This window comes from Ornithorhynchus anatinus, chromosome 4 (assembly GCF_004115215.2).
Source record: "Ornithorhynchus anatinus isolate Pmale09 chromosome 4, mOrnAna1.pri.v4, whole genome shotgun sequence".
NCBI lineage: Eukaryota > Metazoa > Chordata > Mammalia > Monotremata > Ornithorhynchidae > Ornithorhynchus > Ornithorhynchus anatinus.
The window spans coordinates 94,855,810-94,871,912 of NC_041731.1; the positions used below are offsets into that span (position 1 = coordinate 94,855,810).

A 16,103-nucleotide genomic window follows, 5' to 3' on the forward strand; every position below is an offset into this window, starting at 1 on the left:
CAGAATTATTCTTAATATAATTAGTTGGGCATGCGGGATTCGATTTCTACCTCCGATTAGAGAAGGCTTCCACTCTAAGGCTCCAGTCGAGAGCAATTGAAATGCAATTAGTCCTTTTCATGTGAATGTTGGGAAAGTAGAATTTTAGGGGAAGCTTTTCAGGACTTGCTAAGAGGAGAGTGTCACTCCCTCTTCCAATTTCCTTTTCATCTTTATCCATGACCCTTCTTGGATAAGGATGCTATTCTCAGACTAAGTGAAGTTACCAGGGTAAAAAAAAAGGAAATGGGTGTAATGTGTCTCTGGAGGCTTCAGTAACAGTTTCAGATCTTAACTGAGTCTCACAGTCCTTATCTCATCAACTGCTTGTGATATGGAAAATAACATTCAGTAGGGAAGAGTGCTTCTTAATTTAACTGAATTACAAATCAGTGCTTAATGACACTGGAGTGGAGATCGCATGCAAAATGTGATAAATGACACAGATCGAATTCTAAAATGATGTTAACATCCATTTGCAAAGGCTTGACTGCAAATTAGAACGTATCCGGAATTTGAAAGATGGGGCAAGAAATATGTCATCCAGGTGCTTAAAATTATGAATGCGAAGCCAGAATCACAGATCTCTCCTGCTAGTTTATCTCCTATGTTAGAGGGTAAGCTCTATACCAACAGTGCCCGGTCAAACCCCAAAGTGGCAAAATTCCTCTTTAGAAAGCTTGGGTATTTACTAAGCACGAAAGTTGTGCTGACTGCATGGTAAATAATGAAAGCAGATACAGTCCCTAGCTCACGTGAGGCTCATATTCTTAAGAACTAAGAAGAGTGGGTATCTTACTCCCCATCTTTCAAAGTAAAGGATGACCACAGACCTGTGAGTCAAAGGACCTGGGTTCCAATCTTGGCCCTTCCCACTTATCTATTGTATGACCGTGGGCAAGTCACTTAACTTCTCGTTGCCTCAGTTACCTCATCTCTTCAATTGGGATTAAATCCTCCGTCCTCCTCCTTAGGCTGTGAGCTCTAAGTGGGCCAGGAACTGGGTCCATCCTGATTATCTCATATCTATCACAGCACTTAGAATAGTGCTCGAAACATAGTAGACACTTACCAAATACCATTTAAAAAAACAGAGGGGTTAAGCAGAGAAGCAGCCTGGACTAGTGGATAGAATAATAATAATAATAATGTTGGTATTTGTGAAGTGCTTACTACGTGCAGAACACTGTTCTAAGCGCTGGGGTAGATACAGGGGAATGAGGTTGTCCCACGTGAGGCTCACAGTCTTCATCCCCATTTTACAGATGAGGGAACTGAGGCACAGAGAAGTGAAGTGACTTGCCCACAGTCACACAGCTGACAAGGGGCAGAGTTGGGATTCGAACCCATGACCTCTGACTCCCAAGCCCGGGCTCTTTCCACTGAGCCACACTGCTTCTCTAGAAGCACAGGCCTGGGAGTCAGAAGGACCTGGGTTCTTATCCTGGCTCCTCCACTTGCCTGCTATGAGACCTTGGGCAAATGACATAATTTCTGTGTACCTCATCTGTTAAATGGGGATTAAGATTGTGAGTCTCATGTGGGACAGAGACTGTGTCCAACCTGATTATCTTGTATCTACCCCAGTTTGTGGCATATAGTAAGTGCTTCACAAATACTGTTATTGTTGTTGTTATTATTATGACTGCCTAAGGTCACCTCGCAGGCTAGTGGCCGACTCCGAGCCCCATTTTTTTTTCACTAGATCACATTTTCATCTCTACCCGTGAGGACCATCCTATAAATAGAGTCAGCCTTACTAAAGTGGCCATGTTTGCCAATAATTGGCCCCGGGGGGCTATTTAGGCGTCCAGTTCTGCGGCCCACCCAGCTGCAGGACATGATTGGACAGCCCCAGCCATGTGCCTGAGGATGGTCCTGACGGATCTCCCTTTGGCTCCCCTCCCTGGTTTGGCGGTTGGAGAACGGCACTGGCTCTGCCTTCCGCTCTGCAACATGGAGAGTTTTTTCTGTTCATTCAGTTCAAAGTGCTCTGATGGACCATAATCATTTTTAGTTTGTACTTTAAAAAAAAAAAAAGTTCCACATTAACCGTTTGGACCAGGACCAAACGGTTGCAATCATTAGAAAAGCAGTGTGGTCTAGTGGCTAGAGCCCAGGCCTGGAAGCCAGAAGGAATGAGTTCTAATTCTGGCTCCGCCACTTGTCTGCTGTGTGACCTCGGGCAAGTCACTTCACTTCTCTGGGCCTGTTACCTGATCTTGAAAGGGGGATTAAGACTGTGAACCCTAAGTGGGACAGGGGCTGTGTCCAACCTGACTAACCTGTATCTACCCCAGCACTTAGCGCAGTTCCCGGAGCACAGTGAGTGCTTAACACACGCCATAAAAAAAAAAAAAACACTGCCACCTGCCTGTCTCTGGGTTTTCCTCCTCCTGCACGATGTTCCCCCCAGATATGGGGGGAATGGGGAAAGGTGAAAGGACCAAGTGGAAGGAGGTGCTGGGAGGCAGGAAGTGAGCAGGGTCACTGAGAGCTCACAGGCTCACAGAGACCGCTGGTCTAGACTCTAAGTTCAGTGCAGGGCAGGGAACGTGTCTACCAGCTCTTTTATATTGTAATCTCCCAAGGATACAGTGCTCTGCCCATAGTGAGCACTCAAATTCCATTGATTGGTCCCAAATCCTCTGCTGTTCAGTGGGGACCATTTCACATTTTCCTCAGCTCTTCGAGGGTCACTTTCCGGCCAGCGCCAGGGTGCGAGATTGGTTCCTTTCCAGAGCAGATGCCACCCTGCACTTTCACCACTTCCTTTCCCTTCTGCTCTTGGCACCCAGCTAGAAACGGCATGGCCCAGTGGATAGAGCACGAGCCTGGGAGTCAGAAAGACCTGGGTTCTAATCCTGACTCCACTCCTTTTCTGCCTTGTGACCTTGGACAAGTCACTTCCACTTTTCTGGGTCTCAGTTTCCTCATCTGTAAAATGGGGATAAAGACTGTGAACCCCATGTGGGACAGGGACTGTGTCCAACCTGATAAGCTTGTATCTACCCCAGTGCTTAGTAGAGTGCCTGACACATAGTAAGCACCTGACAAATGCCATTAAAAAAAAATAGCCTGCCAGGCTGAAAGGTTTGGTATCATAGAGAAGCACTGTGGTTTAGTGGAAAGAGCATGGGCTTAGGAATCAGAGGTCATGGGTTCTAATCCTGGCTCTGTCACTTATCATCTTTGTGACTTCGGGCAAGTCACTAAACTTCTCTGTGCTTCAGTTACCTCATCTGTAAAATGGGGATTAAGGCTGTGAGCCCCACATGGGACAACCTGATTACCTTGTCTCTACCCCAGGGCTTAGAACAGTGCTTGGTACATAGTAAGCACTTAACAAATACCATTATTATTATTATTATTTTTTTTACGTGATAAACATACATTATCTCTGGTTCGTGTTTCCCTGCCTTCTGCCTTGGGGTGGAAGCTGGCCCTGGAGAGGAACTTTTTTTTTTAAATCTTTTGGACATTTCTCCAGAATTTTCCACACAGAGCTTGCGGACAGTTCTTGCCCTGGAGATAAGAAATCCCCCTAGACTGTGAGCCTTATATGGAACCGGGATTCGATTTGGTCTGTCTTGATTGTAAAAATCTCTTTCCTAGTGCTTGGAGCGTAGTTCACGCTTGCCATACCACTGTTATTATTAGGTGAGAAAAACACAAATGATCATGCAGGTAGCCTCTTATTTTGTAAAATATTATGTGCTGCTAGCCTGCCTTGGGATAGTGATGGTATCTGGTGTCTTCAAGTTCCCTTCATGCACAGGTAATGTAGTCCCGTGACTCATCTGTAAAACAAAAATCTGGGACTCAGATCCTATTATACGAGCTGGCTTAGAATGCACATATTGTAGTTCTTTTACTTGTCTGGATGTCACTTCTTCTGGGTGGGAAAGGCTTTCTCCAGCTGAGGAAGAAGCAGAACTGCTGAAAGTTTAGTTCCAGCAATTAATCCCCATTCCCAGCACGATCCACATATCTTGGCGCATCATCCTCTCCTGGCTTGGTGCCACCCCGGTTGAGCTTTCTAATAATCGTGGCCACGAGGGCCATCCCGGGCTCCCCCCGGGCTGTGCTTACACAAGTACCATGGGCCGAGGAGATGAGCTTTTAAGGCAGAAAATCGTTTTAAGCATCTTTTGAGAGCACACCACACCCCTCTGGGACAGATAGAAGTTAATGAAGTAGTTTTATGAATCGCAGGAGGATTGCCAAGGGGCGGGAAGGGGGAGAGTCCAAACCTCCAGGGAGGCGGGGGGTGCTGGTGTGCGATCGAAGGGGAGGAGAGTAACGGTAACAGTCTTCCCAAGAGGCGATTCAGAACCCCACCGCTTCCCCTTTGGTCTGGACCTGCTTCAATGAGTACAGTCCCGTGTTTGGGTGCCTAGTGGCAATCCGCGAGGCTTGGGAACCATTCTAAAGCCAAACTGCCTGTCTGCTGCCTTCTTCCTTCCCCAGCTCCTCTTTGCCATCTGCTCAGCACATGAGAACTCTGGAGAGATGGCCCGGCTTGGGGAGACAGCAGAAAAACATGCCAGGAATGTCTCAACAACAAATGAAGCCTTTCTAGGAATGTAGGGAGCAGGGTGGGATTGCAGACTCTGGAAGGCTGGAACTGTGTGACACGCCAAACTAAGTGAACATTTAACAATAAAAATAATAATAATATCTGTTAAGCTCTTTGTATGTGCCAGGCACTGTACTAAGTGCTGGGGGTAGATACATACTAATCAGGTCCCACGTGGAACTCACAGTCTAAGTAGGAGGGCGAACAGATATTGAATCCCCATTTTGCAGATGATGGAACTGAGGCACAGAGAAGTGGGATGACTTGCCTAAGGTTATGCAGCAGGTATGTGGCAGAGCCGGGATTCGGACCCAGGTCTTCTGACTCCCAGGCCCATTGGTCTTTCCACTAGGCCACACTCTTGCGTAGTAAGTGATTGGGTCGTGTTTTCCTTCCACATTCTTCTAGTCCACTCCTAGCACATAGGAGGGGACAGGGGAGGCAGGATGGGGCAAACATTTGGGCAGAGGTAGCTATCGTGGAGAGAGGGTGAGCCAGGGACAAGTAGGGGGTGTAGTAATAATAAAAATAATAATTGTGGTATTTGTTAAGAGCTTACTGTATGCCATGCAGTGTACTAAGCTCTGGGGTGGATACAAGCAAATGGGGTTAGACCCAGTCCCTGTCCCACATTGGGCTCACAGTCTCAATCCCTATTTTACAGGTGAGATAACTGAGGCACAGAGAAGTGAAATGACTTGTTCAGGATCCCACAGCAGACACGTGGCAGAGCCAGGATTAGAACCCACAATCTTCTGACTCCCAGGCCTGTGCTCCACCCACTAGGCCACATACATATTCCCTGGTGCCCCATCTTCTATATTGTTTTGTTTTATGTCATTTCAGCATTCCTTATCAGTTAATCGATGGTATTTATTGAGCATTTACAGTGTTACAGAGCTCCGTACTAAGTACTTGGGAGAGTACCGTACAGCATGTTCCCTGACCACAAGGAGCTTTCATGTCTCCTGTCCCCTCTTCCCATTGTATTCTTAGATTTTTGAACCAATCAGTAACATTAATTGAGCACCAGCTGTGTGCAGAGCACTGTACTAAGCACTTGACTGTGCCTTGTTTTCCTCCCCAGGTAGCTTTTCCCAGTTCTGCTTAGTGCAGCAGGAATGTAATACTATTATTAGGTGGTATTTTATGGTGTGGCAACTTGGGTGGTGAAATTGGCAGATTGGGGCAGCAGTACCATTGTCATCAGTAGCATTTATTGGACGCTTACTGAGTTGAAGCACTCTAATAAACACTTGGGTGAGAGCGGGAGAAGCAAGATGCAGAATTCAGGGCCTCGAGAGCTGTCAATCTAATGGGATGGATGGACAGACAAAAAAGTATTTACAAATGGTGGGAGCAGGAGGCAGAAAGTAATGTAAATGTATTGGGAGGAAGTAGGTGAATTGATCGATCAGTGGAATTTACTGAATACTTCCTGTTGCTGGGGATTGCACTAAGTCCTTGGGAAAGCACAATACAACAAAGTTGGTCAACATGATCCCTGGGTAAACACGCAAGTTCGTAGTGGATGTGGAAGGGAGGGTAATAGAATAATAGACTATAGAAATGAACAAAGAATAGATCTGTGTGGATAAGTACTGAGGATTAGAATAAAATGTATTCTATTGAGCACTTACAGGGTGCAATAAACTGTACTAAGCTCTTGGGTAATGCAAAACAAGCTAGTAGCACACTCGTTGTATTCAGGGAACCTAGTAGCACACTCGTTGTATTCAGGGAACCTGTCAGTTCTGTTATATTGTAGAGAAGCAGCATGGCATAGTGGCAAGAGCCCAGGCTTGGGAGTCGGAGGACATGGGTTCTAATCCCGGCTCTGCCACTTGTCTGCTGTATGACCTTGGGCAAGCCACTTAGCTTCTCTGTGCCTCAGTTACCTCATCTGGAAAATGGAGATTAAGACTGTGAGTGCCACGTGGGACAACGTGATTAACTTGTATCTACCCCAACACTGCAGTTCTTAGCACATAGTAAGCCCTCGACAAACACCATAATTATATTCTCCTGGCACTTAATACAGTGATCTGCACATAGTAAGCACTCAATAAATACCACTGATTGATTGATTCCCTGCCCACAAGGAGCTTCCTGTCTGATGGGGGAAAAAGGCATGGAATTATTTACCAACAACAATCAAAATAAAGAATCGAATGTTCCAGTGAATAACTGTGTGGGCATATAGGTGCTGAGGATGAGTATAAATTGATATGGGTGGGGCAGAGGGGGCTAATGAGATGCCGGGAATGAATCGGGGTGGGGTGTTGGAGGTGGTGGGCTTTTAGGAGGGCTTGAATCTGGGGATAGCGGTGTCCTGTCAGATTAGATGGAGGAGGGAGTTCTAAACTGGGAGAAGAGCATGAGCGAGAAAACAGAGGCAGGAGTGTCTAGCAGTCAGGAGAGATGACTTAGTGGAGCTCCCCGAAGCTGATTCATTCATTCGATCGCATTTGTTGAGCACTTACTGTGTGCAAAGCACTGTACTAAGCACTTCTTGGGGAGCTCCTCTTGAGACGGATGGCGACGGGTAGCCATTAGAGACTTTGGAGGAATGGATCTTGAATTCTACGCTCACCACTACCACCCCGATTGTGTCACCACTCGTTTTTTTTGGCCTAATGGAAAGCCGCCGGTGTCAGTTCATTCAGACTCCACGTGGAGCTCAGTTTCGCAGCCTACCACTCACCCCTCCACCCCAAGAAATCCTGTGGGTGTCTTTCACTGAGGGCCGCCATGTTTGCCTTCCATCAGGCCATAAGGGTAAAATCTCTGGATTCTGGCAGTGGGAAGGGTGACCTTCCAGTGCAGGGGGAAGAACTTGAAGGAAACTTAGAACCTTTGCTTTCTGCCCTCTCCATCCAACTGTCTGCACCCTTTCCTTTTCTCTGTTTTCTTCCTTGGGTTAATATGTCCCTGGTTCCCTGTCCTGCTTGGTCTTTCCAGCCTGGGAATCCCCTTGATCCACTCATTTTCCTCCGAATGTCTGGCCGGATATGGCCTTCCCCACCCTCCCTCTCCCTGTTGCCAGAGGACGGGGACAGAGAGTTCCCTGTCATTTAAATAGACTGATGCTTAAAGAATAAAGTAGATTCAGACAGGAAAGCAAAGAGCTGAGGAACAGGACACTCGAAAGCTCATTTTACTTTCTAGCTTCCTGAAAAGGTTATCCAAAACGCTGCACCGCTGGCCTAATTTGGTGACAATCCCCTTCTTGCTTTCTGTCCTTGGCCTATCTTTCCCCCTGCCTCACACAAAAGTCTGGAATGACGTGAGACCGCAACATTTTCTGTGCTGGGAGAAGCAGTGTGGCCTCGTGGAAAGAGCAGGGACCTGGGTATCAGAGGACCTGGGTTCTAATCATGGTTCTGCCTCTTGCCATCTCAGTGATTTTGGGCAAGTCACTTCCCTTCTCTGTGCCTCAGTTTCCTCATCTGCTAAATGGGGGTTCATTCATTCAGTCATATTTGTTGTGCTTAGCATGTGCAGAGCACTTTACTAAGCGCTTGGGAAAGTACGATATAACAATAGATACATTCCCCGCCCACAATGAGTTTACAGTCTAGAGGGGGATTCACTACCTGTTCTCCCTTCTACTTAATCTGAGCCCCATGTGATGATAATGATCATTACGATATTTGATAAGTGCTTACTTAAGTGCCAAGCACTGTATTAAGCGCTGGGGTGGTTACAAGCAAATTGGGTTGGACAAAGTCCTTGTCCCACGTGGGGCTCGCAGTCTCAATCCCCATTTTACAGTTGAGGTAACTGAGGCACAGTGAAGTGAAGCCATTTGCCCAAGGTCACACAGCACACAAGTGGCTAAGCCAGGATTAGAACCCATGACCTGATTTCTAGTCCCGTGCTCTAACCACTAAGCCATTCTGCTTCTCTGTGCCAGGTGGGCCAGGGGCTTTATCCAAACTGATTATCCTTGTATCTTATCCCAGCACTTGGCCTATAGTAATAATAGTAAGAATAATACTAAAATTTTCCAGCCAGTGTCTGGTGACTGAGCTGAGGCAGGGAGACCGGAGGTTCCCGGGGAAAATTAGAGTGGCAGATCAGGGATTAGCAAGGCTTGTGGTGTGAAGCCTCACTCCCCAAATCCTGTGCTCTCCCTGGTACCTTGGCATTCAAAAGACACGAGCCCCCCCTCCGGTTTCTAAGTTGTGATTACGGGAGACGGATGAAAGAGGAGTCGGGTGGGTCTGTCCCCTCTGTTCCTGCAGGTGGTCACGTGAGGGCTTTGACGGATCTCCGGAGGAAGGGCATTCCGCAGCTTCGGCTCAGGAATGCTTTGCCCACGGTTCTGCCCTGCTTTATTCTGACAGCTGCCCGGACAGCTGCTCCTTAAGGCCGCAGAGTTTTAGATGAGCCGGAAATTTCTAACCCGTGCTTCAGTGCCTGACTAGATTTCCTCATTTCTCCCATTTAGCCTCCCTTTGGGGCCACCTATGCAACTGGATCCATAGCCCTTATTGTGGGTAGGGAATGTGTCTGTTTATAGTTAAATTGCACTCTCCCAAGCGCTTAGTACAGTGTTCTGCACATGGTAAGTGCTCAATAAATACGATTGCCTGACTGACAAATAATAATAATAATATTTGTAGTATTCGTTCACTGCTTACTATGTGCTAGGCATTGTACTAAGCTCAGGAGTAGATGAGAGTCAAGATAATTGGGTTTGACACAGTCTCTGTCCCACATGAAGCTCACAGTCTTAATCCCCATTTTGCAGTTGAGGAAATTGAGGCTCAGAGAAGTTAAGTGATTTGCACAGGTCACACAGCAAATAGTCAAGTTAGGATTAGAATCCAGGTCCTTCTGATTCCCAAGCCCGTGCTCTTTCCACTGGGCCACACTGCTTCCTTGTTTGTTTGATTGGCTGTAGTTGACCTTGGCTGCCCTCACCTTGGTTATCAGGGTTATTGTAGCGTAGCTTTCCTTCATGTTCAAAGAGGATGCTTCCAGATAGAGGTTTCCAATAAATGCACTCCAGAAAGTGACTAATAATAATAGTAATCGTGGTATATCTCTTAAGCACTTAACTATGTGCCAGGCACTGGGGTAGATAAAAGATAATCAGGTTGGACACAGTCCCTGTCCCAAATTGAAAGCTCGTTCCCAGGGGTAGAATCTCCTCCCCAGCTCCCCCGCTCCCCCATGGCCCGGCTGCGGAAAATGATTAACGTGGCCATCAAAAGTGCTTGCCAGCCGGGCGGCCCCGCCCTCCTGGATTCCGGCTCCGAACTCCGGGCTTCTGGCCGATTCTGGAGGTGGAGGCCGGCAGGATGAGGCGCTCACCTCCGCGGACGATGGGGGGCTTTCTCTTGTCCCGTTGCAGTTCTCCAGGGAGAGGCCCGTTATGGACAGGACCCCGGATAAACTGAAGAAGGAACTGGAGGAAGAGCTGCAGCTCAGCGGGGACCACTTGCGAAGCCACGCCTGGTATCACGGCCGCATTCCCAGACAGGTACCGCTGCCCTAGTCGGCCGTCTCTCTGTCCGTCTGTCCGTCTCATCTCAGCCAAGCCAAGGAGTGGTGTTTTCTCCCCCCCCCCCACTGTGCCAACTGGGCTAAGGCTAATGTAATAATAATAACTGTGATATTTCTTAAGCCCTTACTAGGTGCCAGGCACTGTACTAAGCACTGGAGTGGATAACGAGCTCATCGGGTTGAACACAGTCCCTGTCCCACATGGGGCTCCCAGTCTCAATCCCCCACATTACAAATGAGGGAACTGAGGCCCAGAGAAGTGAAGTGACTTGCCCAAGGTCACACAATAGATAAGTGGTGGAGTCAGAATTAAAGCCCATGACCCTTCTGACTCCCAGGCCCGTGCTCTAATCATTCATTCAGATGTATTTATTGAGTGCTTAGGTGTACAGAGCACTGTACTAAGCGCTTGGAAAGTACAATTTGGCAACAAATGGAGACAGTCCCTACCCAGCAACGGGCTCACAGTCACACACTCTCCACTCCACCATGCTGAGGAGCTTACAGAACTGCATGTCAGCCTAAACCAATCACATCCTCATAGAAGCGGGGGTATGAGGGTGATGCGTGTCTGTTGTGTTATGTATTGTCCGAGAGGGAGAAATGTGTTAAGGCTACCAATCCAGAGGGTCTTTCTGATTTAGTGAACTGTAATGGCTCAGCAAGCGAAGTATGGAATAGAAGAGAATCCAAGCACCCCTAACATTCAAAACCGAGCAGGTCACCTCAACATTCAGGTGAGAAAAACCAAAACCAAGGCCCTCTTTAACCTTGTCCTTCAACTTCCTAATTGACCGTGGCCTGGTTTCTTTTAGTGCAGGCGCTAAAATCACAAGGATCTGCTCCAGGTTACATTCCGCAGTGTGGGTAATCAATGTTAGTACTATGGTAGCCTCATAAAATAGCTCAGTGTGAAACTTGTCTGTGCAACTTGGTTCTGAATGTGAAAGCCTGGGTTTTCACAAGGGTGTAGAGTGTGTGTGTGTTTGTGGGTGTGACCAATTGTACCAAGTATTGCAGAATTTGTGGGTTATTGCTGTTGTCACACACTAGGCCACGCTTCGCTCTTGCCTCCCTTATCCAGGCGATGACACCCCATCCAAGGCCCCCACTCTAGATCCTACTCCCCCCTCTCCACACCAAACAGGCAGCCCAGCAGAGCTGGGTAACCCCACTACAGTCAGAGGAACCCCAGTCCCTTGCCAGAAGCAGAAAACACTGACAAAAATAACAACACTGATGGTATTTGTTAAGTGCTTATTTTGTGTCAAGCACTGTTCTAAGCACTCAGGTAGATACAAATTAATCAGGTCTGACACAGTTCATGTCCCACGTGGTGATTAATATGGTGCTCAGCCCACAGTTAGTGCTCAATAAATATGATCCACTGACTGATTGGTGCTCTGGTCTAAGTAGGAGAGGGAACAGGTAATGAATCCCTATTTTACAGTGGAGGAAACTGAGGCACAGAGAACTGAAGTGACTTGCCCAAGGCCACACAGTAGGCACTGGCAGATCCGGGATTAGAACTCAGGTCCTCTGACGCCCAGACCCATGCCCTATCCCCTAGGCTATGCTGCTTCCCTAGTAATGAAAGTAATGAAAAACAAATGGAAGGAAATGGAGAAAAGCAGAGGCAAAGAGTGGTGATGGTGGTGATCAGTCATATTTATGGAGCACTGTACTAAGCGCTTGGGAGAGTACAATGTAACAATAAGATGACCCATTCCCTGCCGGCAATGAACTTATTGTCTAGAGGGTAGGGAGGGGCTCATCCTTGTAACCGACATGATCTTCATCCCGCAGGTCTCAGAAAGCCTCGTGCAACGAGACGGCGACTTCTTGGTGCGAGACTCCCTCTCCAGCCCCGGAAACTTTGTCCTGACCTGCCAGTGGAAAAACGTAGCACAGCACTTCAAGATCAACAGGACGGTCCTCCGACTCAACGAAGCCTACTGCCGCGTTCAGTATCAGTTCGAAATGGAAAGCTTTGACACCATCCCCGGGCTAGTGAGGTGCTACGTGGGCAACCGGAGGCCGATATCGCAGCAGAGCGGAGCGGTCATCTTCCAACCCGTCAACCGGATTCTGCCGCTCAGGTGTCTGGAGGAGAAGTATGGGGTTTCGCCCGTCCAACAGAGAGAATGTGGCCCTTTGGACGGGAGGCCTGAATTGACGAAAAGACTGAGCCTCAATGTGAGCACCGGGCAATCCCGAGAGCAGAGTTTTAATCTCCCAAGGTAGGTGGAAAGCTGCAGTCCACTGGGGCCGACTGGTCACTGACATTCGGCAGAGTGATGGTCCCACAAGGCTCAGAGCACCCGTCTTCCAGTCTCCTAGTAGTAGTAGAAATAATAATAATGGTAATGATGATATTTATTAAATGCTTACTATGTTCCAGGCACTGTACCCAGCGTTAGGGTGGATACAAGCTAATCGGGTTGGACACGTTCCGTGTCCCACATGGAGCTCAAAGTCGCCATCCCCATTTTGCAGAAGAGGCACCTGAGGCCCAGAGAAGCGAAGTGACTTGTCCAAGGTCACACAGCAGACTGGTGGAGCTGGGATTAGAACCCAAGACACGTGCTTGATCTACTACGCCTTGCCGCTTCTTAATAGTATTGATTAAGCACTTGCTGTGTGCAGAGCACTATACTGAGCACTGGGAGGGATTACACAGTTGGAAGTTAGACGTAGTCCCTGTCCCTCAGGGGGCTCACAAGCTGAGTGTGTAAGTGGGCGTTGGAGTCGGACATATTCAGAGTGATGAATATGAGACGCAGTGTGGCTTAGTGGAAAGAGCATGGGCTTGGGAGTCAGAGGACATGAGTTCTAATCCTGGCTCCTCCACTTGTCTGCTGTGTGACCTCGGGCAAGCCATTTCACTTCTCTGTGCCTCAATTACCTCATCCGTAAAATGGGGATGAAGACTGTGAGCCCCATGTGGGACAACCTGATTGCCTTGTATCTTCCTCAGCACTTAGAACAGTGCTTGGCACATAGTAAGTGTTTAACAAATACCATAATTATTATTGTTATTATTATCATGAAGCATTAAAACCCAACACAGACAAATAAGACAAAATGAAAACAAAATGAGTACGGCGCTGAGACTAGAGGAGCAGAATTTCAGGCTCCTTGGGGCTCCGAGTTCAGGGCACACCTGCAGCTTTTGGTGGGCAATTGTTTTTCCTCCATAATAATCCATCTTGGGTACCATCGATTTAGGCCTACCTGAGGCAGAGCCATATTAGGTGTCTTACCCAGTACCCCACAGCTCACTACGACTACTGTGGCCTCCCGGCTTCTGCACCCTTACTTCTTTCCACAGGACTGTACTTTATCCCTAGGAATTTAAAAGAATCCTCCCTAAAAATCATACGTTCAGTTACCCTCTGCCACGGGATTGCCCCACAATCAGGAAAACGCTCTAGCACGTGCTTCTAAACTAGCACCAGCCACAGGCCCACAACCGCTTCTGCTAACGTCACGTGTCATGTTCTGTCCAGAAAAAGACCACGTGTTATCGGAAGAACGTTCCTCGATTCCCCAGTGGTGTTTCATCCAAACTGTGTGATGAAAGAACAGGGTGGGTCTAGAGACAGGCTCCATGGTTTACTTGCATCCAACTATTGAATGAGACCTGGAAGAAAATTTAAAAGGGAAATTCAGTAGATTTCAGAAATGGATTCTAAAGTAGAAATACAGAGGAATGGAGATGCACAAATGTGAAGTCAAGTTCTAGAACTGACTGTCCCCCAGTCCTGGCCTGCTGTGTGACCTTTGGCAAATCACTTAACCTCTCTGGACTTCAGTTTCTTCATCTATAAAATGAGGGTGATAATACTTGTCTTTCCACTCCTAACAGGGTGAGGGGAAAATTAGTTAATTGTTGTCCAAGTGGTTTGGGAAAATCAAAGCTCTATATAAATATCAAGATGTTATAAATATTAAAAGGAGTGGTGTACCAGGAAACAGACATGGCAGAAGTTTCTAGTGAGCTGGTTCTGCCTGATCTTGTTATCTTGTTGCTATAGCATCATTTATTAGGATGATGTCATTTATCTGCTGCATGACCTTGGGCAAGTCACTTGGCTTCTCTGTACCTCAGTTCCCTTATCTGTAATATGGAGATTCAATACCTGTTCTTCTTCGTATTTTAGTCTGTGAGTCCCTATGGGATCTAATTTTCTTGTATCTACCCCAGTAGTACAGTGCTTGTTATGTAGTAAGTGTTTAACAAATACTCTTGTCATTATTATATTTATTGAGTTATCAAGCACTGCCCTGATGTTAGATTAGATACAAGATAAGAACATCTCTGTCTCACAAAGGGCTCACAGTTTAAAAGGCAGGAAAAGTAACTATCTTGTCTCCATTTTACAAAAGAGGAGACTGAGGCATTTCTTCAGTTGTATTTATTGAGCGTTTACTGTGTGCAGAGCACTTTACTAAGTGCTAGGAAAGTACAACTCGGCAACAAATGGACACAGTCCCTGCCCAACGATCACAGTCTCTGCCCATGGCGAGTTTACAGTCTAGAGGGGGAGACAGACATTAAAAGAATAATTTATGGGTATGTACATAGGTGCTGTGGGGCTGAGGGTGGGATTAATATCATTTACCCAAAGGTCACAGATCCAAGTGCAGGAACCTTTTCTTCTCTCAAAAATATGAAAAGAGACAATGAATCCAAGAATCCATAGCAGAATATCTTGGGCTTCATGTGGGGAATGAGGACTTTCTACCCCCTTTCTCGTATTCACCACAGGCAGCTAGTCCCATAATGTCTAGAGGCAGGGGATACATCGGAATCATGGGATATTTCTTCAACAGTGGCACTTCATTCATCTTAATAATGATTATATTTGTTATATGTGTCAAACACTGTTCTAAGCACTGGGGTAGATACAGGTGAATCAGGTTGGACATAGTCCCTGCCCCATATGGGGCTCACAGTCTTCATCCCCATTTTATAGATGAGGTAACTGAGGCCCAGAGAAGTTGACTTGCATAAGGTCATCCAGCAGACATCTTGTGGTCCAACACTCAATAATAATAATAATAATGTTGGTATTTGTTAAGCGCTTACTATGTGCCAAGCATTGTTCTAAGCGCTGGGGAAGATAGAAGGTAATCAGGTTGTCCCACATGGGGCTCACAGTCTTCATCCCCATTTTACAGAAGAGGTAACTGAGGCACAGAGATGTTGTGACTTGCCCAAGGTCACACAGCTGACAAGTGGCGGAGCCGGGATTAGAACCCATAACCTCTGACTCCCAAGCCCGTGTTCTTTCCACTGAGCCACGCTGCCTCCCCAAAAGGCCTCGAAAGGCCCAGGTGGTGCTCACTTCTTTCCAAAACTACCACCCCCTCCCTGCACCCCACTTTTCCCTCTCCTTCCCTCCAGCCCTCCCCCAATTCATCTCCCCCCAGTCCCTCGGAGCTCAGCACGTCCCACGTCGACCTCAGTGGAGCACTTATGCAGCCAGATGACATTCCAGCCTTGGTTCCCGGATGGCAGGATTTGTTTTTTTGCTGTGATCCCTGCTCGGTGATTCAAATAGCACTTCCCTGGAGGCTGCTTTCCACTCCCGCCTGCCACTGGGACTGCCGGGAGGCTTCCTGGTACCTACAGTCGACGACGTAGATGCGATTTAGCCAGTGGGGAGTTTGGGACAGATGTTCTTATTTGCTTTACTCTTTATCTCCTGATTCTTTGGAGGGTAGGAAAGGACTTTGCTCCTTTCTGCCGAGCATGCTGGGTTGGAATTACAGACCGTTCCAGGTTTCTGGGAGGGCCAATTCTCACCTGGAGGGAGAGTTAGCTCACCGGGAGTGGGTGGTCCAGCAGAGGACAGATGGGGTCTGTCTTGGGGGAGTGGCAGCTTATGTGGGGGGGCCTGGAACCCCAAAGAATGAAGGAGGAAGTGGGGCTTGGTGTCTCCGACAAATCCCTTTAATAAGCTTG

General features: G+C 47.5%; 1 protein-coding gene across 4 annotated transcripts in view; it reads left to right on the top strand.

Annotated features, from left to right (window-relative positions):
• The window catches only part of BCAR3 (BCAR3 adaptor protein, NSP family member), a 261,311-nt gene that overhangs the window by 218,162 nt on the left and 27,046 nt on the right, over positions 1–16,103 (top strand). For all 4 annotated transcript variants that reach the window (XM_029063375.2, XM_029063374.2, XM_029063373.2 and 1 more), the window contains 2 exons: positions 9,981–10,109; positions 11,939–12,372. In XM_029063375.2, the coding sequence (XP_028919208.1) occupies positions 9,981–10,109; positions 11,939–12,372 (563 nt within the window). The remainder of the gene's footprint in view (positions 1–9,980; positions 10,110–11,938; positions 12,373–16,103) is intronic.